Here is a 27,397-nt window from a genome sequence, read left to right on the forward strand (position 1 = left end):
AACAAATTATGGATATTTTATGTAATGCGTTTCAATAGATAATACAATAATTATATATTTTATATATAAAAGTTTTATATATTATATAACGTGTGTTACATAAGTGTTATATATATATTTATTATATATATATATATATATATATATATATATATATATATATATATATAATTTAGGTCTTCAGAAAAGAAAAAAATATTTTTAAAGATATTATTTAAATATAATTCACAATATGGAATATACAAAACAAAAAATTGATGTTATAAAGATTAATTGGACATAAGAATAAATGTCTAAAATTGAGCAATTAGATGTACAAAAAATCTCTATAAGCATCAATAACTATTCTTGATGATTAAATATGAATGCTCAAATATGAATTTATTTGAATTGTTGAGGTGGTGGTCCAAAGATACTGCCACTCTGCTTACTTGCAGTTCTAGATGGCGCAAAGCCAAGTATCTTCTGGATATTCTAAAAATCAAAAGCATATATAAAATGTTGCATATAAACTGGTATATATTAGATGCACACACTCACATAAATGTACACGCACACACACACATCTATATACACATACATATATAATATGAATTATAAATAAGATTTACCTGTCTGATGCTCATGGTGCATAATATGTATAAAAATATAAATGAACATTCTGTATAATCATCACCCGGGAGATTTCTGTGTGACAAACCCTGTATCCAACTGATTGGGACAAATGGTAATCTGGCAACAACTCGTCCATCAAATATATTATTGAACATACTTAAAAGTGCTGTAAATGCAAATCCAATTGCAAACATAGATTTCATCTTCACAAGAGATAGATCCCGATTGTTATTCTTTAGTCTTTCCTCTTCTCGTTCAATCTTCTTTTTCTGCTGTTTGTCTAAAGAATCGCCATGTGCTTCTTTTCTTTTTTCCACTAACAAATAAAACAATTTTATTTAGATAATTTTTTCAGGCATATATGTGTATATATGTTTTCTTCAGTGCATAGCAGAAATCTTGTAAACTCACACTTTTTGCTCTGCTTTTCAACTTCAGCCTTCAATTTTTGATATTTTTCAGTTCTATACACCATTAACCACGTCAACCCTAAAAAAACAATATGCATCAAGTAAATACATTAAAAAAAACATGAGCATTTTATATGCGTTTTCTTCCAAATTATTATCAATATATTTATTTTATTTATATAATGAAATTTATATCGTTTTACCTTCGCCCAATAACGCCGTACATATGCTGATAAATACAATTAGAATTGTGTCCGCCCACATTTTGGCAAGAATGAATATTTTTATTTGTTATTAATTCATGTATTCAATATTCAATAATCATGTGATCACTACTAATGATCACTACTATGTCAAACCTTACACGTCATTAAAAGCACAATGTAATGCTTAAGAGCTAAAGTATTAAATTATACAAACTCAGACATTACACCGCGATATTACGCACGTGTCATTTCAAAATATTGTATTATATAATGAAAAATTCACACACACAATCACAACCTTCTTTTTATTTATTTTTATTTATTTTTTTTTAAGGAAAATGTACTATATATAGTACAGGTTTGTTCTTTTATTTTCCACTTCAAAATGCTCGTAAACTTGTACTTGCCCATTACATTGCACATTACATTCGCGCGCGATTTGCTTTATTCTAAAAATGTCTATTCTAAATTTTTTTTTTTCTATTTCAAAGTAGCTAAGCTTTTCTCTAAATCCTAAATTGCGAAAAGAGAATTCTTTTCACTCGCTACTTTTCCGTTTCTTTCACCAAAGAGAATGCTCTCACATTTGCCACGTAAATTTGTGATCACGTGAATGAGAAAGAGAGTCCATAAAAAGTAATCACAATATAACATAGCCATTCAAAAGGAAATACGTTCGAAAATCCTACCCTAAGATAAAGTACTATTTAATTGACCAATCAGGACAAAAGGAGTAAAAATTTCAATTATAAGCTATGGGGGAGGATTTTTGAATGCATCGGATCATCGGATGATATTCTCCTTTTAAACTAGAAATATTCTCTCTTGAACCTAAATTTAGGCTTTACTTCAATTATATTTTCTTATTGCATGATCCGTCTTGTTTGACAGCTTCTATTAACATTATAGTCCAATTCCTCCATAATCTTCAAGACTGAGCTTTTCTGAAATTTTGGAATTATTAAATAGAAAGATTCTATTGCTATTGCATGTGCATTACACGTTATTACGTCTCTATGTGATTGCACTGATTGCAGTTCTCCCACTCCCTTTGGCAATCTTGATTGTACGTACTATGTATGTACATATACATATATATATATATATACATCATACATATATATAGGGAGGAGGTGCCATATCTTAAATCTTAACATTTATCGTTCATTTATTCAGTAAAGCTTTTTTTATAAGCGTCCTTGTATGGATCCACTTTTATTTTTCGACTTTTACTTTGGCTTTCTGTGAAATGTTTGTCAGACACATGAAAACTGTGATCAACAAATGTTTTAAAACAGAAGAATATTTATAAAAAGAATATGAAGAGTTCGAGAGCTAAGTCAGCAAAGTGAATAGCTAAAATAGCATGCTCTTATCGTGGTAGATCTTATCTCCTTTATAATTTAGCCTTCAGTAAACAATTATAGTTTTGGGACATCTATGCATGTTAAGACTTTCTTATTTAAATGAATATCAAAGCTCGAGAAATTTATAATTGCTTTTTGATCTGTATATCAAAAAAAGATCTCTTTTTTTCTCTTTATCTGTAAATTTTACTAAAAAATTGAAGATATTAATCTTTTCTTATAATAATCATCTCTACAAATTCTATAAAAACTTTATGTTCAGAGATTAGAAAATCTTTTTTTTAGTATTTGCTTTAATGGAATTGACAACAAAAAGATATGAACTAGGAAAGGCCTCTTATCTATTATCTCCCCTTTTTTCTTTTTGTATATTTAAATTTAAAGGAAAATTTTTTACATATTTCTATTACATTAATTTGTTATTCTTTTTCTAGGCTTGGATAAAGATGTTTTGAATAGTGAGGATATTAAACTGAGGGCAGCAGATACATTTAATAATTATTTTCATTATTCAAGTGATGCCTACTTCTGGATACATAACATAATGTCTGCTTATAACAATGATTGTCGTATAGTTGTTTAAATCATTAAGGGAAAATGTCTGGACAATCCTGCTCTAAAAATGATATTAATAAAAAATATAATGATTCGTTAAAATGCAATGAAACAAACAGTCAAAATCATGATGAAAACATATGCAGACACAAGACTGAGGAAAATAAGTCGATTATTGGAGATACAATTGATAACACAGAAAAAGAGAAGAAAAAATATACTCAAGAAAATGAGATAGCAGACAATACATGTATCGATGAAAATAAGAACAATGTATTGCATGCATCGAAAATTCAAAATATGATGAAAAAAATGGGATATAAGCCAGGAAAAGGTCTTGGAAAAAATGATCAAGGTCGTGTCGAACCGATAGAAACTGTTATTCAACGTGGTCGAAAAGGATTGGGACATTATATACACAAAGCTAAAAGAAAAAAGTCGAATAGTGGAGATGCAATTGATAATATAAAAGAAGAAAATAACATTCAAGAAATTGAGACAGCAAACAATGCATGTATTGATGAAAAAAGTAATATGTTACATACATTAAAAATTCAAAATATGATGAAGAAAATGGGATATAAACCAGGAAAAGGTCTTGGAAAAAATGATCAAGGTCGTGTAGAACCAGTGGAAGCAATTACTCCACATGGTCGAAGAGGTTTAGGATTCATTACATCCCAAATTTCAAAGAAAAAAGTTGCCATTATCAAGAAGGCTCCAATTTCACCTTCTTCTTTTCTTTCTTCTCCTCCTTTAAAAAATTGAGAAGTGTCTATTTCATTTTTTATGTATGAAGTATAAGAAAAAGAGCAGTTGAATGAAAATATCTTTTTTTTTTCTTTTTTTTTTTTGAGAGGATTAGCACGATTATTAAGCACAGTCTAATTTTTATAAAATCTCACCAGGTAATTCTGTGCAAGCTCTCAATCAGGGAAGTGTGGAATTTGGCTGGGATCGAACTCTAATCTGATTATTAGGTGACTGCAATATTCTATGCATACTATTATTAGAATAGAAATCAAGAGAAAATATTGGAATATAAAAATTGTCTATAGATTTATCTTAGAATAGCTCTTTCTTTTTAAAAAACTCGAGTGTATATTAATTTTATTTTGCAGAAGGAAGGTACACGCAAGTGTGATAAAAGTAAAAACATATTTAATATGTATAGTCTTAGAGTATCTAAAAAAAATATGCTACATGAAAAAACATCCGATATTCACATTTCTATTTTAAATGTTTGAATCAATAATAGTTTTGTTTTAGTATATTCTATTTATTTATTTCATGGATTATATGTTTTTTGAAAAATTGAGAGTATGAATATTGCATATGTAAATATGTCTTTTTACTATATAGTAAAGTTGTAATTTCAAATTTTTTTATTTATTTTACATAAATTGATATTGCGATTCTATTTGAAAAAATGTTTTTATGATTTCTTAGTTTTAATATGTAATAAAGTAAATTATAAATAATTAGTATAATGCTAATAGAATGTTAATGATTAATTTGAACAAATAATGAAAATAAAGTATAAAATTATCCATTAGTATTAAAATAAATTGTATAAATAAAAATTACAAGTTCAATTTTCATGTGTTGTTCAAGTCCTCACACTTGCATCTATGTCACTGTGTCTTAATACATCTTTTGCCGATGATGCATGAAGTGTCTACCAGCATGTCGTTCCAATTTTTCATTTTTATCATTATTACGACGATCCCAATGATGATTACGTCTACCATGGTTTTGATGTTGTTGCTGACGTGACCAGTCATGTCTACGCGGTTTATTATACCAGGGATCCACAATTGGCGGTTTTTTTGGTTCCTGCATTTTAATCTTCATAAAAGCACTATCCTTTTCTGTATAACGATCTTTAAATTCCTCTTCACATTCTTCTAAAAATTTCGTTTGCTCGCTCGTCAAAGTAATGTCTGCCATAATTCAATCTTATAGACAAGAACCTGTATATTATTTTTAATATCAAAATTATATGTAGAAAAATGATTGATGATAAAAATATAAATAATACATATCTCTATGTGAATATCATTATTGTTATAAAAAAAACTTACGATCACAGAAACATTTTATAATCCCGGATGTTTGGCCTATTTTCTTATTATATTTCTTATTATATTCTGAATTGGATGTATTTGTAAATATTTATGGCATGAATCGTAAACGAAGGTTATGTGTTTTAAAGCAAACCTTAAGCTCATATCATACTGCGTATTAGCAATGATTAACAAGAGACTGATTTAGCGTTTTCGAGTGAAGCAGATTTACGAATATATTAAATGTTCAACCGAAAATGGATTTTAAATCTAATATAAATAAATATATTATTAATAACACAAGACTGAAATTTATATCCAATTCCCTGTTTTGTGTATCCTGTCAGTGGTTGTCATATGAATTATTATCTTCACTGTCCATGAAAATGCGGCAAAAGATAAAATTTTATGGATATCCTATCCAATAGCCAATCCTCTTTGAACAAATATGAATGTATAGGGCGAGTTTCACATGTTGGCAAAAAAGCAGAAAGCAGAAAAGCAGCATCCAATCAAAACTCGCGCTGGTGGTAAGTAATAAACGGAATAACATTCTCCAATGTGAATTCGCCCTAACAGTCGAGCACCGATATTTCGGAATTTTTGATCCCCGCCGAATCAATCTTCGCGGATTACGAAAGTTTTTCCTTTCCGACTCCGATATCCAATTGCGCGTGTATACAGTTCGTTCGGACGAAATATCGCAGGTGATTAATTGACGTGAGACGTAATGGCTTTCATCCGTGCCCCCTCGCATCTGTAATCGTCTACTACTCGGCCGTAACGATGTTCATGACGTGTGATCACATTACACATTACAGTGGAGAGTGTTGAATTCTCGACTGCCTTCGTGACTTATTTACCATTTTTGCCTTGTCACCTTGTGACCGAATAACATAAACTGTACCATTTGATTCACGACGACGGACGAGATGGATAGCAATAAGGACGAAGCCGAGCGATGCACGGAGCTCGCGGAACGGTTTATGCGAGAGAGAAAATACGAGGAGGCCGAGAAGTTTGTTCGCAAAGCCCAAAAGCTATATCCGACGAAGAAGGCTGAGGGTACGTGTGACTTCCAGTGGAGTGTACATCCTTAAGCAATGTTGCAGATCAATCGGCGATCTTTCTCCGCTTTTTGTATTGCGCACGTTCGTATTGTTTGTCAGTAAAAGAGTTCTTAACTTTATATTTGTTTACTACAGACGAAATTGCACGCACACGTTTCTTTACATTTGTCTTGCGAAAACAGTTTCTGTAAACTCTTTCTGGCAGAAAGCCATGAAACAAGTGTCATGAAAGAATAATCAAATAATTACATGTTTATAGAACTGTTGGCAGAAGTGACGATACTTTCAAAGCAAAACCAAAAACCTGAATCTGCAGAGCCTACTGTTAGAAAACGTCAAAATGTAACTAAAGATGGAACACATTCCCATACTAATTCTGAATATACAAAAGAACAATTGGATCATGTGAAAAGGTAGATACTTTAATGATGAGATTGTTTGAACAACTCAAACAGATTGCAATATTCATGAAAAATAATTGTATTATGATTCTTATAATTATATTTTGCTTATTTAATTATTATTTATTATCTGCATAACATTCGTTTTATATATAAATCATACTTTTTTTTTTATATTGATTATTTCAGGATAAAGAAATGTAAAGATTATTATGAGATCTTAGGAGTCAGCAAAGATGCTACAGACAGTGATATTAAAAAAGCTTATAAGAAATTAGCTCTTCAATTACATCCTGACAAAAATAAAGCACCAGGTGCGGCTGAAGCTTTTAAAGGTAAGATTACTTGATACAGTTGCGATAAAGAGTTGTTTATAGCAAATACATTTAAATAAAAAATCTGTATCCTTATATAGCTATTGGGAATGCAGTCGCTATTCTTATTGATACGGAAAAGCGAAAACAATATGACTTATATGGTCCTGAAGAAGAACGATTGCAGAACGCGCAACATCGCCAAGGTCATACACACTATAACTACACTCGCGGATTTGAAGGTAAGAAAAGAAAGGAGATATTAAATTATGAAATACTACAAATTTATACATTAGAAAGTAATAACTAAAATTTATATGTTTAGCTGATATCACAGCTGAGGAGTTATTTAACATGTTTTTCGGCGTTGGTTTTCCGCAACAAGAATTTTATATGCGTCGACCAGGTGGGAGATGGATGAGACAACAAGACGCGCAAGCGCAACATACTCATTCTCAGGTAGAGTAAAACAGTATTTTTACTGCAAAGGCAATTATCACTTGTTATATATAACATTTCATTTATTATATATAACACTTTACAGCAAGCGAATGGATATACCACATTTCTTCAAATGTTACCAGTTTTATTACTAATATTGTTAACTATGATGAGTAGTTTCTTCATCTCTGATCCAATATATAGTCTACATTCAAATTCGTAAGAATAATTAATAATTAACAGCATTTAAATTTAATGAAAATAATTATATGAAAAAATATATTTATAATAAATTTCTTGTCATTTGCAGAAAATATTCTGTAGCCAGAACCACTCAAGGTTCACATATTCCATATTATGTTAAGGAGAACTTTCACAGTGAATATCAAGGCAGTTTACGTAGGCTAGAAATATCAATTGAAGAAGAATATTTCAATAACTTACGACAAGCCTGCGCCAGAGAGAAGAATTACAGTATGTATATATACAATAATTTCTTTCTTTTTCTTTTAACTTTTCAATAGATTCAACATGTTTTAATTTAGTTTGCTATGATTATATAATATTATATATAGCTTTTTTTTTCCTCTTGGAAGATTTAAAAAAATTTGAAACATCTTTTTCTAGGAGAAGCTATGATGTGGAAATCTCGTAATTTCGGAGATCATGATTTATACTTAAAAGCTAAAAATTTCGAAACGCCTTCATGTAAGAAAATACAAGAACTGCAAGATAGACTCTGATAGGCGAAAAATATTAATTAAATAGAAGTCTATTGTAGATAGATGTATATTATATTTATACATATATAATTGTTTTTGGGTGTGATGCAATGAAAATTTGACATATAAAATGCAATATCATATTTCTATACATCCAGAGAATAAATCATGTATTTCAAAGTTCACACAAAAAACACATATTTGGATTACTTTTTAGCTGTTTATTCTTTGCATAAATTATAAACTGCATAATGAATGACTGATTGCAAAGTGTACGAAGTTTTATTCTTTAGTTGGACTTGCACATGTAAAAGGAAATTTCTTTTGTAACTCCTTCTATAATCTGTTTAAACAAATATGAGAGTGTGTGTGTGTGTGTGCACGTGTGTGTATATGATATGTGTATATATACACAGGATGTCAGGTAAAGATTATCACACACACACACACACACATATATATATATATATATATATATATACATAATATGTAAATCTGTTTTAAAAATTATAAACATATACAGAGAAAATAATATAATGCTTCTTCAACTTTCCATACGAACTGATGATGCAGTGACACATCCTTAGGAAATGTAATAGTTATTCTGAATACTCAATTATTTATAATAAGGGAAACGAAAACCTAGTACTATTGCTAGTACAATCACATAGATAACTTTAGTGGGATGAGTATATCATGTATATGTAATTTTACAAACTTGCGAGTCCACAATTTATTTCGTAATAATGCTTTTTGTGGTTGTAATTGAGAAAATATAAATGCATCTAATATCAGTTATTATTCATATTTGGAATGTTATAACACAGTGGCCTGTTGGTGTATGCATGTTTGTCAATTTTTAAAAATAAATTTATGATTATACTAGTATAATTTAAAAGAAAATAAAAAGAAATAATTCGATAAGGATGTATATGTTTAAACATTTTAAATTTTCTCAGTCAATTAACGAATTTTTTCAAAGTCTTAATTTCTATATTGTATTATAGTTATTGATTTTATAAAAAGATGAAATTTAAGTAATATATTAAATATAAATTATAGGCAATAAAATTTATATATATATATATATATATATATATATATATATATAAAATATATATATATAAAATATAATTTAATAATTATATTTGATTATATATATATAAATTGAACTTTATATGTGTGTGAAGTATGTATTATATGTGAAGTATGTATATATTATATATGTATCAATTTTTTTTCATTTATTTCTTTTGATTACACAGTCACATATGAAAAACATTATTTTAACGAATGTAAAAAATAAGAAATGATGTTTATTATACAAAAGTTTGTTGGATGACAATCAGATAAAGAATTTTTTTCTCGAAAATTTCATGCGATGTAATCAATCGTATGTCCCATAAAGTCCTTAAAAAAAATAGATAAAATTTTGGATTAAATCCATTAATCTATCTTTTTCGGGATGCAGTATATCATCTTTTTCCATAAATTTCATATAATAGTCTATATATAGAGTCTATTTTCTTAAATATATCCATTGTGTGGCAAATGATATCTTAAAATTTATATTAGACATTATTTAATTATATTACGCATTGAAATTTGATTAATCAAAACAAAAGGAATTGAAATTTCTTTCTTTTGATTAATCAAATTTCAACTATAATCTTTACTACTGGCTTAAGGCTTATACACACGTAGCGACAGTCGCAAACAACTATTGAGAATTACTGATCACTGATTTGGGTCCAATAATACGACCGTTCACTAAGCGGCTATTCATGATTGGTTTATCTTTTTGATTGTAAAGCACCAATCACGAGCAATTACTCATTGAGTGATCATGCTATTAAATGCACCCACTATGGCTGCGTTCGACATTTTTTGCCATTACTGAAAAACTATAGTTTACATCACGTACACTATAGATTTTTACTACTGATGGCAACTATAACCTGTAATCTGCGTGATTTTATGTTATTATTTATATGTGACCAAGATATTTTATACTTCAATAAGATGAGGTAAATAATAGAATGGCACTTAAAATTTGATACATAATCCCTGAAGATTTCTTGACGAATTTTAAATAATTACAGATGTAACATGATATCTGCTTGAGAGGCGTCAAATTAATTACAGATATAGCAGTCTTTGAAGTGACACTTAATTATTTTTCATTGCTGACTCTTATCATTCAAAAATATGTCGGGAAAAGGAAAGCAGAGTTCTAAAAAGGCTGTTGTCAAGGTACGCGAATCTGGAAAGACTGCACAGTCTTCGTTAGTAAACACCGACACAAATTCCGAGACACCAGAGCCAACGACGTCTCAGGCAATTTTAAAAATTGTTGACAATAGTCGACACCTGCCAAAATACACCAACATCCTGAAACGTACAGCGGAAGAGGGTGTGGGTATGGAAGATCTTGACACACTACAATTGGAACTAGAGACGCTCTTGTCGGCGGTAGTTGTACGGCATCGCACTCTTCAAGATGAGATCGCCAACTTGTCATCGGTGGAAGAACGTAGAGACAGAAGATCAAAAAGTGGAAAAAGCGTGCCTCTAATTAATAAGAAAGTGCGCGAAGAAAAAATTAAACCAAAAGAGGTAAACACTAAAAGTCAGCCGCCTTTGTACACAAAACTCTATACGCAAAGAGCAGTAAGAAGTTCAGCCAGTCAGGTAACATCAAACATACATGAAGCTGCGAGGATAGAAGGGTCTAAATCAGATGTGCCAAAGCTGCTTTTACCGAAAAACGATACACCCAACAAGTTCTGGGCATCAGTGGATCCTTATTGCACCGACATTATGCCTGATGATATTAAATTGTTGGAAGAACTGATTGCTACGCATGGTGATATAAGCGATTTTAAGAAGATCCCACCTCTGGGCCGTCATTATAGTTTAATGTGGGCGTACAACGATTTGTCGCAAGAGGAAGAGGCGGCCAATCCAAACAGGGAGAAAAGGAAAAATCGTACAGATATGTCTCACTTGATAGCCAAAGGCGATAAGAAAACTAATGGTATCGCAGGACCTCTCACTCAGCGACTGGTCTCTGCACTAATGGAGCAGGGGTATGTCGGGAATAATAATACAGAGAATAAATTATTCCGAGATAGGGACTCACCCGTTTTGAGAGGTCTGACTGTTCAGAACTCCATTAATTTGGAATCACAAATGCTCAAAGAATTAGTCGAGCAGGGAATCTTGGAACCTGATGCACAGAAAAAGAATCAAGATGATGATGAGATTCTTGCAGAGATTAAAAGATGTCAACAGGAACTTTCTGCATTATCTAATCACAATGTCATGCAGCTAAAGAGATTGTTAAATTTAGCCCAAGAGGAAAGTAAAAGGCAAGCGTTGAAACGGAAAATTAGTATTGCCGATAACGAGGTGGTAGAGCATTATAAAAAATTGACTAAAACCAAACAAAATAAAGAATCTTTAACGAGAAAGGATCAGGAGAAAGCATGGGCATGTCTGCGGGAAAGAGAAAATTTATTGGAACAATTAAATGCTACCAAATAATTTAGTAGAATCTAGGTTTTATACAGCAAGATTAAGCTTAAGAATAATTCTTAAACACACACACACTCACACAAACACACATAGTACAATCACATTATAATATAGATTTAAAAATTCTTAATCTGTCATATGAAATATTCATCATGTGTGAGATAGTCAGATAATATGATAATATATACTTGTATTATCAGAATATATACATTCTTAATTCTTTATATTAAAAATACATAGATTTAATATAGAGAAATTGTATATTGCGATGAAAACTACACTGCATACATGAATTTAGAATTTCTGTGCACAGAGAGAAGTTCGAGTCTGAATAATATTCGAATATAAACATAAGATTTTTTTTTTTATTCAGAAGTTATATATTTATCATTTTACAGGAGTTAAATTATGTCAGTCATTGCTTACAAAAAGGAAAGAGATACAAGAGAGATCTTGATGATTATTATAATACTCACAGTTTAAATATCTTATCTTTAAATTTGAAAATAATATTTCATAGTATTAATTTTTATTGATATTCCATTATGTGTCAATTTCTTCCTTTAATATAGTTGGAGATTTTTAGTATAGAATTTTATATAATATAGATTTTATAATTTTAAAATAAAGTAAAAATATTCATATATATATTTAAAATTTATGCTTGCACATGTATATCAAACTTGAGGCTAGAATTAAGAAAATTAGCTAATTGTGAAAACCAGATTATTTTTGCTTTAAGAGTATACATATACAGGAATATAATAATAATTATGTTTATTTAAAACAATGTGAAAATACATATTATGTATGTAATTTATGTGTACTCTAAACATGTTCAAGCCTGTATATATGTGAAAATTGATGTAAGAAGTAGATGTAAAACTTTTTTTTTACATCAATGACTTTAATATTAATTTTATTCATAATAATTCTTAAAATGTTTTGTGATTTTTTCATCACATTGTGTGTGTAAATAATATGAATATTTTCATGCATATATATATATATATATATATATATATATATATATATATATATATAATTTAAATTTATTAAATGCATTTAGTTTCAAATATGCCTTTGTTGTATTTTTTTGTAATTTAGTAAATCCATTGAAGAATTATAATCATAATCATAAATAGATGGTATGTCAGCAAATTTGTGAAATATAACAACAGACATCTTTAAACTCATACAAAGTTGTATATATACTTATGGGTCTTGATTAATAAACCAAAAAAAAATTGAGAAAGAATTTTATTTATGTTGAGATCTCTTGAATGTATAATGTGCATGTTGCTTATATACGTACCATTGAATAACAACTCTTGTTGCTTAGAATATGGACTACTAAACTTTGATTATATAATTAAATGTAGAGATATATCTTAATTAAAAATTACTTCTTAATACATTAATATATATTATGAGATATATTTTTTTGTAACTGTATTCTTAATTACTTCTTAATACATTAATATATATTATAGTGAGATATATTTTTTTGTAACTGTACTCTTTCTCTCTCTCTAATCAATTTACTATCTTTTCCATTATTATAACTTTTTTCAACACATTAAAACATTAAAATAGCTTTAGAAAATTTTAACATTTCAAGTACATTTAGTTACTTAAATAATAATTATTATGTATTGTACAAAAGAGCTTATTTTTATACATATAAACTTTATATAACTGTGTGATGTATATAAGAGAGCAGATTTGATTGATTTTTTGAAATTACAAAATATCTGTGAATCTGAAGAGAGGCGGCAGAAAAGGAAATTGTGTAAACAAATATTTATAAAAATCCATATGTTCACGACAAAGATGTTTATTCGGTATCACTGTACAGTTTTGGTTGTTTCTTTTTTATCGTCAAGATTTTTCTCAACAATGTGCATACGCGACGGCACAACAATGATGAACTCTTTAAGGTAACAAGATTTTTTCGAGAAATGTACTCGTGTAGGATACTATAACGGAGTATGAATACCTACATGCGTGCATAGGTATGCAGATGAGGCTGTCGCTTTTTTTCTTTTAACCTTCAATGTCTTATTCGTTCTTGTTACAATGAAATCCATTATTTTATAACAATGTGAGTTTTACGCTACATGAAACAGTAGGCCATGAAATGATTATGAATAAGCTGAAGATTTGGAAGGGGGCCGGGACGATCCGCGAACGATGACATGTAACTACATGTATAGCTCTTAATTATAACTCTTGTTCATTGCCGCGCCGTCGTAACCCCACCGAACCACGAAAATCTGAGCTTCTCTAATGATTTCATGGCATCCCGCACACCAGAGACAGCCGCCGCCTTTCCCTTTGAGCCAGACGACGCTGCCTTGGCAGTGACGCACTAAAACTATATCAGCAATTTTTTATGCAGATATTGTGGCTTAGAAGGCGAACAGGAGCAGGAAAGCCATCATAAGACAGAAGAGACCCATAGCCTCGGATAGGGCAAAGCCCAGAATGGCGTACGAGAATAGTTGCTGTTTCAGAGAAGGATTCCTGGCATAACCGATGATCAGCGAACCGAATACGGATCCTATACCGGCACCTGGAATAGCAATTCGTCGACTGTTACGGAATACATATCGGATTTCGTGAACAGAGGGATGAAGGATTTTATTTCTAATACTGATGTTTGCGGCATACACTGTACATATATAACATATTACATAACAATCTATGCACATGCATTTTACTTAATGAGACATTAAAACAATATAAATCCAATATTTTCCTACACATATATGACAGATGAAAAAAATCTATAATAACTTCACTTCCATGAATGGGAATGTGGTCCAAGGGAGAGAGTTGGATTCAAAAGGCATATAATATGAGGAGCGCTATCATCAAGCAAAAGAGGCCTATTGCTTCGGATAGCGCGAATCCAAGCATGGCATAGTTAAAAACTTGTTGTTTCAGGGACGGGTTACGTGCATAACCAATTATTAAGGATCCAAAAACTAGACCAATACCAACCCCTATAATATAAAACAATGCTTTTTTAAAAATAATATAAATTTAAACAAGAAATTAAAACAAACATAATACTCATGTCATATAAAAAAAAGTTAATGTTTCTGAAGGAATATAATATCCTTAGCATAAGCAAATTAAAAAAAAAAAAAAAAAAAAAAAAGATGTATAAAAATTGCAACAAATTTTTATTTATTTGGGAAGTATTAAAATTCTTATAAAAACACTTATAGGAAAGGTAATTAAACATGTTATTAGTAGAAAGCATGCATATATATGCATTCATTAGATATAATGAATGTAATTATTTCAAAATTACTAAACAGAAAGTTATACATATATAATCACTGCATAATAAATTACAGAGATTTTTATATAACTAATTCAAATCCATTAAATGTCTCATTGACAAATCTATTATAAAAATTCTATTGTTTTAATATTTAATAATATCTTTCATGCTATTGTGCAAAATTGTGTTTGACAATTGATTATGTATTTTTACAGATACGTACCAGATCCTGCTACACCTACAGTGGCAGCACCAGCACCAATAAATTTCGCAGCGGAATCTATGTCACGACTGACTGTCGAAGTTTGGAAGCTACGTACAATTGGTGACTGCACCAAAATATGACAAATTAGAGATTATTGATATTAATTTTTATCATACACAATAATATTTTTTTAAAAGATTTATTTTATAATTTTGATGTAAATAAAGTTTCAGCGATACAACCAAATTTATATTTCATGACCTCTTTATCTCACTAATTGAAGATTCATTCCAGAATATAAATCAAATATTTAATTAACAAATTTTTCTAATTGTTGCATTAATAATCATAGTAACATTTGTGTTATCATTTCCAAAAATTTTTGTTGTAAAAGATACAAGAGCCATACATATATATCTGTCAAATCATGACTTAGAAACTATTCAAAAACTATCAAATCTTAAAAAAATTAATAACTAATGCTATTCGATATCTAATTAAAACATCTACATATCTTCATTTCCAGATAATTATTGCGCAATTTTGACCCCAAAGATGCGACTAATGGCGACCAATATTTTTTCCTATTGCTACAAAGATACGGAAATCCCGAAAATATCTCAACTTGCTAAATGAGACTCGAAAACTTCATCACGGATAGTGACGCTGGTCGCCAATTATATAACCTTGATCTCGAAAAGTTATGCAATGTACAGGGGGCGGGAGGGGAAAAAATAAAAGAACGATTATCTACTTACTAAACTGACGGGTGTCTGAATTTGATTCTGCTGTAAGTACTGGCTGTGGCTGATCACGGCACTGCTCAGTGGCCGTAGATAAGTCTTGGTGCCGGAGACCAACTATAATGGAAGGAAAAAACATGCGCGCGTTTAATAAAAGGTGCGAGAAAATACGCGGAGAGAGAAGAGACATTATATAATATTATATGTATATGTATACACGCATACGAAATCTCGTTTCGGAAATAAATTATTATTTTTTTCTTTCTTTCTTTTGGTCTTGTACTCACGGTGGATTTGGCGACGGGCGCGATGAATCGGCTGCAGGCGTACATGATGACGTTTGCTATGGTACTGTGAGGTCTCGTAGACTTTAAACGCAAGGGAACCTGAAAAAAAATCCGAAAATACGCACGGTTAGATGCCTCGCGAGAGGACAGCACCTTCACCACCCTCGCGACCTTCGTGCAAAGCTGGCCGCGGACGAAACAGCCGTAGTGGAATCGAACCGTAGATAGAGCGAATATTACGTAACGCCCTCAAAATTTCTCGCGAGGCTAATCCCTCCCTACAGGGCTATGGGCGCTCGTCCTCTTGGAGCTCGCCCGCGACCAGCAGCTTTGAGCGGATACGCGAATGCCATACGTCGATCGAATCCTGACGACGATGACGACGACGACGACGACGACAAATGCCGGGCGGCGAACTCGCGACAAGCACGTTACGGTAGAAAATGGCCGCTCGCTCCCTCTCCCTAGGTACCCGCACGGCAATCGATCGACGAATGAATAAAAACGCGACCGATTCAATGTAACGAACCGATCTTCGCGTTCCCAACGATAATCGCGGATACGCGGCTGCTTACTCTCCGTACGAGCGATCCGAATCACGGCACAATCGATTTTTTGCTCACTTGCCGAGCAGCAGGCGGTCTCACTTACCAGAGAGCAGTGTCGCAGAGAGACGGCCCTTGGAATGTTAAATCGAGTATGAGTGGAAGGCGAGCGCGTACGAAAACGTCTGCGATTGAATCGACCTATCTCGAGCGCGACTACCAACGGAACGGACCGACTTCCGTGCGATGACCTATTCGTGGCTTCCGATCGAGCGAATCGTCCCGACCGACGTTTTATCGACCAACCGAATTTAGCCGAGCAGACCAATTCGTTCGCGGCGGATGATCAGTGCAAGCACTGGGACATTCCTTCGGAATGAATGAGCACCCCTTATTTATGTCTTTAAAATTGCGGGCCGTCTCGTAAAATCGTGATTTGCCCTACGATTTAAATGGATAGATTTATAGATGATCTTTAATCGCTCGTTTGACTTCATGTCGCTGTCGCTGCGTGCGATGCAACATGAAGCTCCGATGCAAATGTCAAAATTTGTCCAACTTCTTTTTTCTTTATACATATATACATATATTCATGTCTGTTACATGATAAATGATAACTTTATCACGTGTAATATATTAATTGCTTATAAGTAAAAATCAATGAGAAGTCTATTATAAGATATGTCTATTGTTATCCAAGTAGTTATCTATAGGTTTGAAATTTACTATAGATTTCTTCAATCAATAAACATAAAACTTATCAAATACTATTTTGGCTAAATCTCAATTATGCTTTTTAAGAACCCTTTTTAGATTGATTTACATAGCTATATAAAATATTTAAAAATAAAAAATTGTCAAACAATACATAGACAATATTATGGAATTCTTTCCTATTCAAATGTAAAAAAAGACGAGAAAGATTAAGATCATACAAATTTATAGTACTAGTTTCTTATTTTGTATATACATGATATTATTAATTTAAATTAATAATTATATTATATACAATATAAGAAACTTAATTAAAATATAATTTATTGTGAATCTGTACAATTTGCTATGGTAGGCACATCATTCTGCACTACTAGGTTTATGCTGCAATAAATGTATATCGTGTTCCATCTCAAATCCAATGGCTTTCCTAGCATTATACAATTGGAAGAAACGTTTGCCGTGTTCGAAAGTTGCAATCATAATTGCACAAGCTGGGGCTACTTTTACCAAACGTGGTGTCAATCCTGTAAATAAACCCTTCAATCCATTCTGATGATAGATCCTCTGTATTATAGACCATGTATTGCTACTTCGAATAGGTTTATCTAAAAATTCATAATACATATTTTGCAATATAATTTCTTTGTTTATATTCTTATCCTAGTTATTATTATAAAATTCCTGTGACAGATATACAAGTTAACTAAATGCAAATTTTTATACAAAACTAGATACAAATTCATATTAATCTAATTCTTATAATGAAATGTTCATTGTACATAATAATATTTACCTGAATAAATTTCCTTTTCACCCATTTCAATTTGTCTATGCGTCTTTACTACATCAAATGGAATAGTGAGAACTGCTGCTATCTGTATAATGTTGTAGTTAAGAGAGTAATATATATTAAATATAATAATGAAATATATTTAGAAAACACATACAGATCCAGATACGGCGCCTGCTACTAGATTAAAAGTAAAAGTTTGGTGAGAGGTGTAGAAAATCTTCTTTATAGTTTCATAATTCAACCAATATATAGCACTAAAAGGAACGTCACGTAGAAGTGTTGTACTTAATCCCATCCATAATCCAGAAATACCACTATATTTCACAACTGTTTTCATTGCTTGTGTTATTTCTGAAACACACATAAAGCATTGAAATCGTTAAAACTTTATGTCAAATATTCTCACTCACTCTCTCTTTCTCTTTTTATAAGAATTTAATTTTATATATATCTATATAATTAATTTTTTTACCCTACCTGCATAACTCAATTTCTGTGACTGCATTTTTGTTCTTATCAACTCCAATGGACTCACCAATGTCGCTGCCCAAATTCGTGCTGTACCACCAGCTAAAACAGGAATCCAAAAAGGTTGTTCGACATTGTTACCTCTTTTTCTGAACTCTCTGTTATATGTATCCTAAAAATGTATTGTAATATTGTTAATGATAATACAAAATATTTCTCATCTAAAGTTTCTCTGTCTCATATTTGTAAATAAGACAGGAAAAAATATCACAATATATTTTTACCTTGAGATATAATCTCAATTGTTCATAGGAAACAAAGTATACAACAGTTGCAGGTATAGCTAAAACAAGAGTGGGACTCAAACCACTCCATAATGATATTACACCTTCTGTTTTACTTATTTTTATCAAAGCATCCTAAAAAAAGAAATAAATGAATATAAGAGATCAAAATATTGAATATTGTATTGAATTGCACTATACACAATTATTACATACCACTGTTCCATGGAATTTTCCATTCCTTTTCATCCATTCAGGCATTTTACCATTTGCACAAGGACACAAATGATCCATCAAACCGTTACAATATAGAAAACACTTGTTTGAAAGCATCGCTTTCTGCTGCGTTTGAAGACGTATTTTTACCACATCCAAGGGGGTCACTAAGAGTGTCATTAAAAGTATATAAATTTTTTAAATTTTGATTTACATTTAATTTGTCACTTAGAAGATACATATAATAAACAAATTACAATATAAATATGTTCTCTATAATTCTCTATAATTCAAAAATAAGAAATCAATATATATTGTATTCATTTGTGATGAATTGTAGAATAGAAATTAAATCTTGCAATCCTTACAATATATGATTCTAAAATAGCATATTATTTTGAATATATTGACACAATATACTCTAGTCTTTTATTTACACATACTATTTTATACAGGATATGTCTATGTGCAAAATAACAAACATTTTTATTAAATTATCAATGCATCAGCAGAAAAACTTACCAAACACCGACGTGATAAATGCACCAGTGCAAGCAGCTACAATTTGCTGATATGGTTTAATACGAAATCTTGGATCATCCAAGTCAATGTTTGATGATATATTACTTGCTTTATTCATCGCGTAGATTGTCTCTCATATCCATGCACACTTTAAAATCCACACATTGACGTAATATAAAATTTTACTGAAGGAGACTCTAAAAACGAGTCGTCATCGGCGCGATATATCGCGGGAACAAAAAGACAATACACGTGACACGTGACATCGCGATAGGTTTGTTTTTTTTTTAGCACGTCATGTAAAAATTAACAAAGTGTATATAACGATATCTTCATTAATCTTCTTCTTACATATGCCTGACGTTTCTTACATCATCTGATTAATGTTGCCGGCTAAGTTGTTTGTAGAACGTGAACCAGGTTATCGCTTAACAATCTTTTGCGAATATCGATGATATCATAATTTTCTTATCGATCTGCGAGATTGCGAGCTCCCTATCATCGCACGTTACGGCTCATTACATGGGACTAATAACATTTCAAACTGGAGATTCAATCTCGTTCCATTCGTAGTATCATTTATGCTCTACTTAGATAGACACGTGATTGATCAATTTCTTAGGATTTTTCTTACATTATCATATTTAAAAGGCTGTCCAGATAGAATACAAATAATAAATCTGCGCGAAAAAAACAGCCAATCAATTTTTTGCTCTTATAAAAAAGTGATAAGTTGATTGGCTGTTGCCACGTAAACGTTTCCGAGTTACATGTCTACATGAACTATATTGTTTGTGCTAGAAAAAAAATTGGGTGCGTTCCGTTTGATGCGCATAGGGCATATTGATGCAGGGCATGGAGTGCAGGAATCGTTCCGTTTTTCTGCTGCACTTCATGCACTGATAATGCGCATAACATAAAAATTAATAACGGAATAGATTTTATGCAATTCATGCAATATAAAATAAACAATATTAAATAAACATGGACAGAAATTTGAAGTTAACCAAATCACGAATTTAGTGATTGGTATTACATCTATTGAACTTGAAGAGTATTTTTCGCCATTTCTTTCAAGCACACGCGATAGATATAAGTATGCAAATCCGCGATCATCTTTAAATTTCTATTTCGTGCGTAAAATATATGAATAGCACGAGTTGCCTTAGCTCGCGAAGTGAGGCGCTTCATGCGATCTCGTCCACTGGAAGAGGCGAGACAACGCGGTTAAATAAATTGGATCATGTATGTAGCGCATGAAGAGAAACGGAACAAATTTCCTGCTCTCGTGTGCATCATTCATGAAACGGAACGCGCTCATTGTGGTTGTATGGTTCATTCAGTCAGTGCAGCACATGGATTAACAATCGTATAAATTTTCCTTAAGTGCGGAAACGTGAAAAGTTTGATGCGAACTTGAACGCCATGGAAAAAAAACCAGAAAAAAAGAAACAATTTGATGAGTTTTTAGGAGGATCCGAGTCACTTCCACATGAAGTAAATATGATGCAATTCATCTCTTCACGAGCCCATGAAATTTCTGCGATGACATCATCGATTGGTATTATATACGTACACGTTGCAATGTAATATTTAAATATAATCTATATAAATTTCCATCCTTTTGGGTCGTAGTCCCAAAAAACTGCTTTCACTTCTGATAATTTTTTAGTTCTAAAGATTCAAAATTAAAAATCTTGCAAAGTTTGATGAATATTGATGAATAAAGTAAAACTTTTCTTTTTATAAACGATTTTTCACAAGCAAAGTTATAATTCAATGATGAAATCTCAAGGTTCGATTATAATTGAATTAAGGAAAAAATTTTTTATTACAGAAAATCCTAAACAAACTAAGTTAATATTTCAAAAGCTTCCTGTATATATGCGCAGACGTGTCATGTCTCACAATGTTAAAAGGTTACCACGTAGATTACGAGAAGCACATTCAGCGCAAATGGCAAAATCGGCAAACGGTCAAAATTTACCATCAACAAGTAAACGACCATCCCGAAAATATCGGAGAAGACCACGCAATTTATTTTCCGAGTACAGTCGCAGACAACGTAATAAAATCTGGTTAGAAACTCACATCTGGCATGCAAAACGTTTTCATATGATTGATAAATGGGGATGTAGAATTGCAAATTATTCAAATGACAAGTGTTTTAGAGCCAATTATAGAGCTATAACAAAACATTGCCTTTTACAAGATATTTCTTACTATACCTGTATCGAAATAGTAGGAGAAGAAAATTTATTGAAAACAACTTTGAAAACACATTGTAATCCATCGACATTAACTTTTGCAGCAAAGATATATAGCAATGGTCATAGGGAAGGTACTTTAATGTTCTTTAAAAAGAATGGCTATCCACATTTTCCTATTGGTAATGTACATTTTTTTTGGAGGCCAAATGAGACAGATATTAGAACTATTTGGATATGGGTACATCCTGCTTTTTATAATGATTTTCTTAGTGAAATTATATCGAGTTTTGAGTTTAAACAGAATAACACTGAACGAAATATGACTGATATTATGCATGATTTAAATTACTTTTACACAAATGATACAAATTGTAAAATGGTTGTATTAAGAAATACATTAAATAGATTTCGACTTCATGGGCCACTGGCTTTGGATGTATTAAGAGAAGCATTACAAATACCATCTTTAGCTGAATTAAATTTTGATCCAGAGATGAATCGCACTATTACAGAAGAACAAGATAGTTTGTTAAATAATGAAAAATTAGAGGCAAGTAAGATATCAACAGACAACAATGTTTCTACGCAATCTCTGGAGAGAATGACAATTGATGAAAGTAAAGAAAATAGCACAATTTATCAAGATTTGAGTGTACAAGATCTTGAGAAAAAATCGTGGCATATTGAATACTATAAAGAAAAAGAAAATATGGAAATTTCTAAGATACAGGAACAGTTATGGCAATCAATGAAGTTTTTGGGATCGCCAAATCTTCTACCAATGAATATGGTTATTGGATTAATTGTTTTAGATCCACGCTTTAATTTACCTGAAAAAAGAACGAAATGTAAAACAGAGACATTTTCTCAGTTAAAGTCACTTTATCAGCTACCAACTGGTTCAAACTGTTCTCCTATTTGGGATGCACAAATACGCCATATTGTAAGCAATTCTTGTGTATCCACAAGCACAATTAATAAGTTTAGAAGTGAATGTCTTGTACCTGGTATGTCAAATGATCAATATTTTAACAAAGACATAATGGCAAAAATACCGATACTTCTTATTCAGAAACCAGGAACTATAACAGGTATGCAATAAATATAATTAATATATATAATTGACGATTATTTATAATATATAATATAATAGTTTTATGGAATTTATGGAATTTTAAATTCATTATTTCATAATTGCAATTATAAAAATATTGATATATTGTTAACAGGTTTAGGATCCAGTATAGATATTGTTATACCATCTGGATGGGCAATGCCATTTTGGCTTGCATTTATAATGCGATGTGCAAGAGTGGGTGCACTTCGAGAATCCAAATTGATAGCTTTTGAAAGTTTACAGCTAAATGTACCCAATATTTACGATCCAAACAGTCCCGCTTATATGAGGGAGGCATTGGTTTCAAAAGAAGAATTAACTAATAAATATTTTTGTCATCCACCAAATAGAAGAGTTAACTATATCAAATTTGGCATTCGTAGCCCTTTCTTTTGTGATTGGAAAAATTTAACCAAAGGTTGGTCAGACATCGAAAATTTTTACGTTCTTAGAAATCGTGAACTTTTATCATCTTTACAAACGGAAATTTGTCCTGTTAAAAATCGAAAATCTAAATTAACCAAAAATATGCAGTTCAATTTTCAAGATTTTGATGAATGTAAAAATTGTTTGGTACGCGTCCAATTATCTATGGTGGGAAAAGGATTGCCGAAGAAATTTGCGATCATATGTATGCCGACGCACGAAGATATGAAAAGATTTGAAAATTATAAAAAGTGGGTCGGGCCTATTGAAAAATGTCATACCGATCCGAATGAAAAGTCCCGTAAAATGCTACGTAAAAATCACTTGGCGCTATTGAAACGATTAAGGCGGCAAAGAGTTCAACGAAAGGAAACGTTTCAAGATAATACATTAAAGTCATTGAATAAATCTAGCAACGCAACTGAACGTATGTCGGCTCTAATACATCGCAAAATTATATCAGATCAATTTATAAGAATGTCAAAATTGTATCTCCCAGAATCTACAGAAGTTCGTCATTCCTGTGACAGAGAAGTTATGGGATATGTAACGATAGGAGGCCTTTCATTCAGCCAGGCAAAAGGTATTGGCATTGGATATGTTACATTACCCTCGTTACTCGAAATTGTTAGATCTAAAAAGTCTAACATTGTTCTTGTCAGGAATACTCAAACACGACAATACAGATTAGCAAAGTTAGATATATTAGATCCTTAAGTCTGCATGATTATGTATTTTATGTATTAAATACATGATACATTTATATATTTTTTTATTTTATTATTTTTTATATTTCTACCAATGAAAATAATATTAATAATAATAGTTTAAGAATTAATAAGAGGACTGATGGGATAGTAATCATGAATGGTCAATTTGTTTTATTTAGAACTTTCATTACAAACATGTATTATAATACATATAATTTTGCTCTTCTCTCCAATACATTTTATTTTTAAACGTATAAAAAATGTACAAATATCGGGCGATACAAATATCTGCGTAAAAGAAAACGAGCTTAGTCATTGATATAAATAATGATTCACAAGAAATGGTGGTAAAAAATTGTACACCAGATAATTCTGTTCTCATTAATGGGATCTGCAAGAAAATTTATTGATTATTATATTGATTTTAAGATATACAGAATGAATCATACAAAAGTATTTGTATCTCCGTAATTGTTTAAAAAAGATTTGATTTTCCTTTTAGGAGCAATATTATAGAATCTTCTTATTGAGGAAATAAAATTTACGAATATATACTGTATTTCTTAATTAAACTTATGATTGAGATATAAACTATATTAAAAAATAATAATTCACAGTATAAAACAAATATATAGAAGTTTAAATAGAATTTTCATAGAATATATGTATATTAAACTTACGTGATGCATTGTGAAATCGAAATCAATTTACCAGCCATAGCCTGCACCATAATATTGGGGATAATAAGTATTATAATAGGGATAGTTATGATAATGATTGTGATAATGATAACGGGGATAGTATTCGCCATAGCCATATCCACCGTATCCGCCGCCATAGCCATATCCACCGTATCCACCGTATCCACCATAGCTAAAAAGAAAGAATTTCGCAATCTTACTGATAAATATTTGACATTTTTGCTCTAATATCTTTAGCTAGAACTTCGATACAGTGAAATTTGATTAGTGTCATGAGAATTGAGCTAATAGTGACGACACGTGAACTTTAGTGAAATTTTTCGAAAAGTAAAAGTGTAAAATTTTTATACGTATCAATTAACATTAATTTAATTTTCATAAACGGACAATTTCAATATTTGATGAGAATTAGCGCCATCGAACAGATTAGCAAAGACTGATAACTTTAATTATACTTACTATTATAATTTTATAATTATTTAATATAATTTTAAGCTAATAAATCTAATATGAATGTAACTTTGTTCTCATTTTTCTTAGACTGTCCTTTTAGAGATATATAAAGTATATTTTCAGAGATAAACAACTTACTATTTAGCCTTGTATAATCCAGCACCAAGAGCTCCGGCACCGAGGACTCCCGCACCGACGATTCCTGCACCCAAAGCTCCCGCACCGAGAACACCGGCACCCACAACTCCGGCGCCAAGAGCGGCTTTACCGAGAAGAGCACCGCCCACAAGTGCCTTCCCCAGGAGGATCGGTGCTCTCTTATTACGTGGTTGTTCTTTGGCCACTTCGCTCGTTGTTACTTGTGATATTACTGGCGGGATAATATCCGACTTAGGTATTATCACTGTTTGCTGCGATGCAGACTTGTCGGCAGGCTCCGCTTGAACGTAAATCACAGCCATCAGGGCAGCTAGCACTATAATGTACTTCATCTAAAAGATATAAGGATATAATTATCAGAAAGAGTGAAAAGATAAAAACTAAAGATATCGAACATTATTTGAAAACTTGAATTAATTTGTGATTTGAATATTAAAATTGAGAAAGTAATTTGTAGTAGAATAAAGGTAATTTATCTGAAAATCTGTTTACATAAAGCTTTCTTATCTGAAAGATTCAGCAGTGCTTATCACCACATAATTGAAAATACAAATAAAAAAACTCACATTCTTCAACTTTTTTAATATTGTATTCTTATATATTATATATTGTCTTCAGATAAAAGTGCGTAATGAAATTTAACACTTCTAATTTAACATAAAAATAAAAGATTTAGATAATTCGTTGAAGTCTGCACTCTCTATGAGAGATTTTATCATCACGAATCTTTGAAGACTAAAAAAGTTACGAGCCTCTCATTACATAGTACGATCACATTACCTTGTTGAGATCACGTTTTCGGATGGAGAATAACTCTTCCCAAAGCACTGGTCCCAATGGCTTTTATACGATGAGATGGGACTGTTGCCCCTACTACCGGAAATCTTACGCCAAATTCCACGGGAAGATGTTACATCTTCGTATCTGTAAATGTATACTTAAATATCTCTCTTACCTGTCGAAAGCTAAGACACGTGCCGCCGGTTTGCCCTCTCTTGTTCCCTTGATTTTTGAATCACTGAATTGGACGAGGACTCATTTCCTTACGTGCTGACATTGAACCCATCCAGTGACTCGACAGGAATTCCGACCTTAAACTGCTGAATGGAACTTCCCTTCGCGATCCTCAGACGTTGTTTCAACACAGCCATTAACTTTCAAGATCTGTCGACATTACATTATGCTTCCTAGATATTTACATTTTTGCATACTACATAATCAAGTGCATAAGTGCAATAGCGAGTACGTGAATTAATTTTAAACAATGCGAAACTTTATTTGCATGTAAATCTTTTTCTGAACACTTTTATATAGAAATTATTATACCAAAGTATTTTTTATAAATTCAGATCTTTTAATAATAATTTATTAAGTAATAAACGAGGAACAATTTGCGAGAAAAGAAACAGAAACAAATTAAACTTATTTATTTGCTTATTTAGATGAATTACGTCCATCGTGACCTTGAATAGGCGCATCTCCATATCTTTACATAATCTATAGTAAATGCTATACTAGAATTAGCATAAGGATCTCCAGGGAATTCCGGATTTTGTTTAGATCATTGATTTTTTTTTTTTTTTTTTCATTACCTACGACTGTACGTATAAACGATTGTAACGTATATTGCAACAAAAGTGCTAATTATGTTAATAGTGACATTAATCAGAAAAATTCAGACACCTTAATGACCTAAATTATCTAGATGATTTAGACGAGACATAATTACGTAATAACAAAATAATATTTTTTGTTAAGAAGGTGTGTCGCATGTTTTTTTTCTATGCAAATCGATCTATATGTATAATGTGTCCTCGCCATTAATGAGTCGGCCATCGTAAA

General features: G+C 31.2%; 9 protein-coding genes across 17 annotated transcripts; 4 read left to right on the forward strand and 5 right to left on the reverse strand.

The window, feature by feature from the left end:
* Positions 1–196: 196 nt before the first annotated feature.
* Positions 197–1,509, reverse strand: LOC126848689 (calcium load-activated calcium channel). Its single transcript, XM_050589766.1, has 4 exons — positions 1,229–1,509; positions 1,027–1,104; positions 612–931; positions 197–474 (listed from the first exon to the last, which is right to left on the reverse strand). The coding sequence occupies exons 1-4, from the start codon at positions 1,287–1,289 to the stop codon at positions 382–384; spliced, it is 552 nt and encodes a 183-aa protein (XP_050445723.1). The 5' UTR covers positions 1,290–1,509; the 3' UTR covers positions 197–381.
* Positions 1,510–2,363: 854 nt separating this feature from the next.
* On the forward strand, positions 2,364–4,418 carry LOC126848688 (tuftelin-interacting protein 11-like). Of its 3 annotated transcripts, none has more exons than XR_007687295.1 (3): positions 2,364–2,611; positions 3,033–4,133; positions 4,275–4,418. XR_007687295.1 is itself a non-coding variant. In XM_050589765.1 (2 exons), exon 2 carries the CDS (start codon positions 3,196–3,198, stop codon positions 3,919–3,921), a length of 726 nt encoding a protein of 241 aa, XP_050445722.1. In that variant the 5' UTR covers positions 2,364–2,611; positions 3,033–3,195; the 3' UTR covers positions 3,922–4,375. The 3 variants fall into 3 exon arrangements, 1 of the variants encoding a protein (XP_050445722.1); XR_007687296.1 differs by having other exon boundaries at positions 2,364–2,579; XM_050589765.1 differs by having other exon boundaries at positions 3,033–4,375.
* Positions 4,419–4,520: 102 nt separating this feature from the next.
* On the reverse strand, positions 4,521–5,564 carry LOC126848692 (RNA guanine-N7 methyltransferase activating subunit-like). The gene is made up of 2 exons (XM_050589772.1): positions 5,238–5,564; positions 4,521–5,126 (listed from the first exon to the last, which is right to left on the reverse strand). The coding sequence occupies exon 2, from the start codon at positions 5,101–5,103 to the stop codon at positions 4,798–4,800; it is 306 nt and encodes a 101-aa protein (XP_050445729.1). The 5' UTR covers positions 5,104–5,126; positions 5,238–5,564; the 3' UTR covers positions 4,521–4,797.
* Positions 5,565–5,769: 205 nt separating this feature from the next.
* LOC126848684 (dnaJ homolog subfamily B member 12) lies at positions 5,770–9,094 on the forward strand. Its single transcript, XM_050589762.1, has 8 exons — positions 5,770–6,284; positions 6,549–6,702; positions 6,880–7,025; positions 7,106–7,246; positions 7,330–7,463; positions 7,549–7,664; positions 7,756–7,919; positions 8,073–9,094. Exons 1-8 carry the CDS (start codon positions 6,152–6,154, stop codon positions 8,186–8,188), a joined length of 1,104 nt encoding a protein of 367 aa, XP_050445719.1. The 5' UTR covers positions 5,770–6,151; the 3' UTR covers positions 8,189–9,094.
* A 911-nt stretch (positions 9,095–10,005) lies between these two features.
* On the forward strand, positions 10,006–11,937 carry LOC126848683 (transcriptional adapter 3-B). The gene is made up of 2 exons (XM_050589761.1): positions 10,006–10,194; positions 10,270–11,937. Exon 2 carries the CDS (start codon positions 10,376–10,378, stop codon positions 11,711–11,713), a length of 1,338 nt encoding a protein of 445 aa, XP_050445718.1. The 5' UTR covers positions 10,006–10,194; positions 10,270–10,375; the 3' UTR covers positions 11,714–11,937.
* Positions 11,938–13,525: 1,588 nt separating this feature from the next.
* Positions 13,526–17,062, reverse strand: LOC126848690 (ATP synthase lipid-binding protein, mitochondrial). 3 transcript variants are annotated; one of them, XM_050589770.1, is made up of 5 exons: positions 16,858–17,062; positions 16,235–16,333; positions 15,963–16,064; positions 15,223–15,328; positions 13,526–14,279 (listed from the first exon to the last, which is right to left on the reverse strand). In XM_050589770.1, exons 2-5 carry the CDS (start codon positions 16,277–16,279, stop codon positions 14,116–14,118), a joined length of 417 nt encoding a protein of 138 aa, XP_050445727.1. In that variant the 5' UTR covers positions 16,280–16,333; positions 16,858–17,062; the 3' UTR covers positions 13,526–14,115. The 3 variants fall into 3 exon arrangements, with proteins under 3 accessions (XP_050445727.1, XP_050445725.1, XP_050445726.1); XM_050589768.1 differs by having other exon boundaries at positions 16,886–17,061; XM_050589769.1 differs by lacking the exon at positions 16,858–17,062 and adding an exon at positions 16,590–16,789.
* Positions 17,063–17,799: 737 nt separating this feature from the next.
* On the reverse strand, positions 17,800–20,418 carry LOC126849046 (probable mitochondrial glutathione transporter SLC25A40). Its single transcript, XM_050590506.1, has 7 exons — positions 19,780–20,418; positions 19,258–19,424; positions 19,042–19,176; positions 18,767–18,929; positions 18,444–18,640; positions 18,290–18,371; positions 17,800–18,101 (listed from the first exon to the last, which is right to left on the reverse strand). Exons 1-7 carry the CDS (start codon positions 19,895–19,897, stop codon positions 17,854–17,856), a joined length of 1,110 nt encoding a protein of 369 aa, XP_050446463.1. The 5' UTR covers positions 19,898–20,418; the 3' UTR covers positions 17,800–17,853.
* Positions 20,419–20,656: 238 nt separating this feature from the next.
* LOC126849045 (ribonucleases P/MRP protein subunit POP1) lies at positions 20,657–24,299 on the forward strand. 4 transcript variants are annotated; one of them, XM_050590505.1, is made up of 4 exons: positions 21,192–21,340; positions 21,617–21,857; positions 22,091–23,080; positions 23,219–24,299. In XM_050590505.1, the coding sequence occupies exons 2-4, from the start codon at positions 21,689–21,691 to the stop codon at positions 24,247–24,249; spliced, it is 2,190 nt and encodes a 729-aa protein (XP_050446462.1). In that variant the 5' UTR covers positions 21,192–21,340; positions 21,617–21,688; the 3' UTR covers positions 24,250–24,299. The 4 variants fall into 4 exon arrangements, with proteins under 4 accessions (XP_050446459.1, XP_050446462.1, XP_050446461.1 ...); XM_050590504.1 differs by having other exon boundaries at positions 21,199–21,365; XM_050590502.1 differs by having other exon boundaries at positions 20,657–21,340; positions 21,617–23,080.
* Positions 24,300–24,398: 99 nt separating this feature from the next.
* On the reverse strand, positions 24,399–26,722 carry LOC126849047 (RNA-binding protein squid-like). Of its 2 annotated transcripts, none has more exons than XM_050590508.1 (4): positions 26,511–26,722; positions 25,535–25,887; positions 24,923–25,115; positions 24,399–24,633 (listed from the first exon to the last, which is right to left on the reverse strand). In XM_050590508.1, exons 2-3 carry the CDS (start codon positions 25,885–25,887, stop codon positions 24,950–24,952), a joined length of 519 nt encoding a protein of 172 aa, XP_050446465.1. In that variant the 5' UTR covers positions 26,511–26,722; the 3' UTR covers positions 24,399–24,633; positions 24,923–24,949. The 2 variants fall into 2 exon arrangements, with proteins under 2 accessions (XP_050446465.1, XP_050446464.1); XM_050590507.1 differs by lacking the exon at positions 26,511–26,722 and adding an exon at positions 26,336–26,456.
* Between the last annotated feature and the right edge of the window lie 675 nt (positions 26,723–27,397).

This window comes from Cataglyphis hispanica, chromosome 4, assembly GCF_021464435.1.
Source record: "Cataglyphis hispanica isolate Lineage 1 chromosome 4, ULB_Chis1_1.0, whole genome shotgun sequence".
Classification (NCBI taxonomy): Eukaryota; Metazoa; Arthropoda; class Insecta; order Hymenoptera; family Formicidae; genus Cataglyphis; species Cataglyphis hispanica.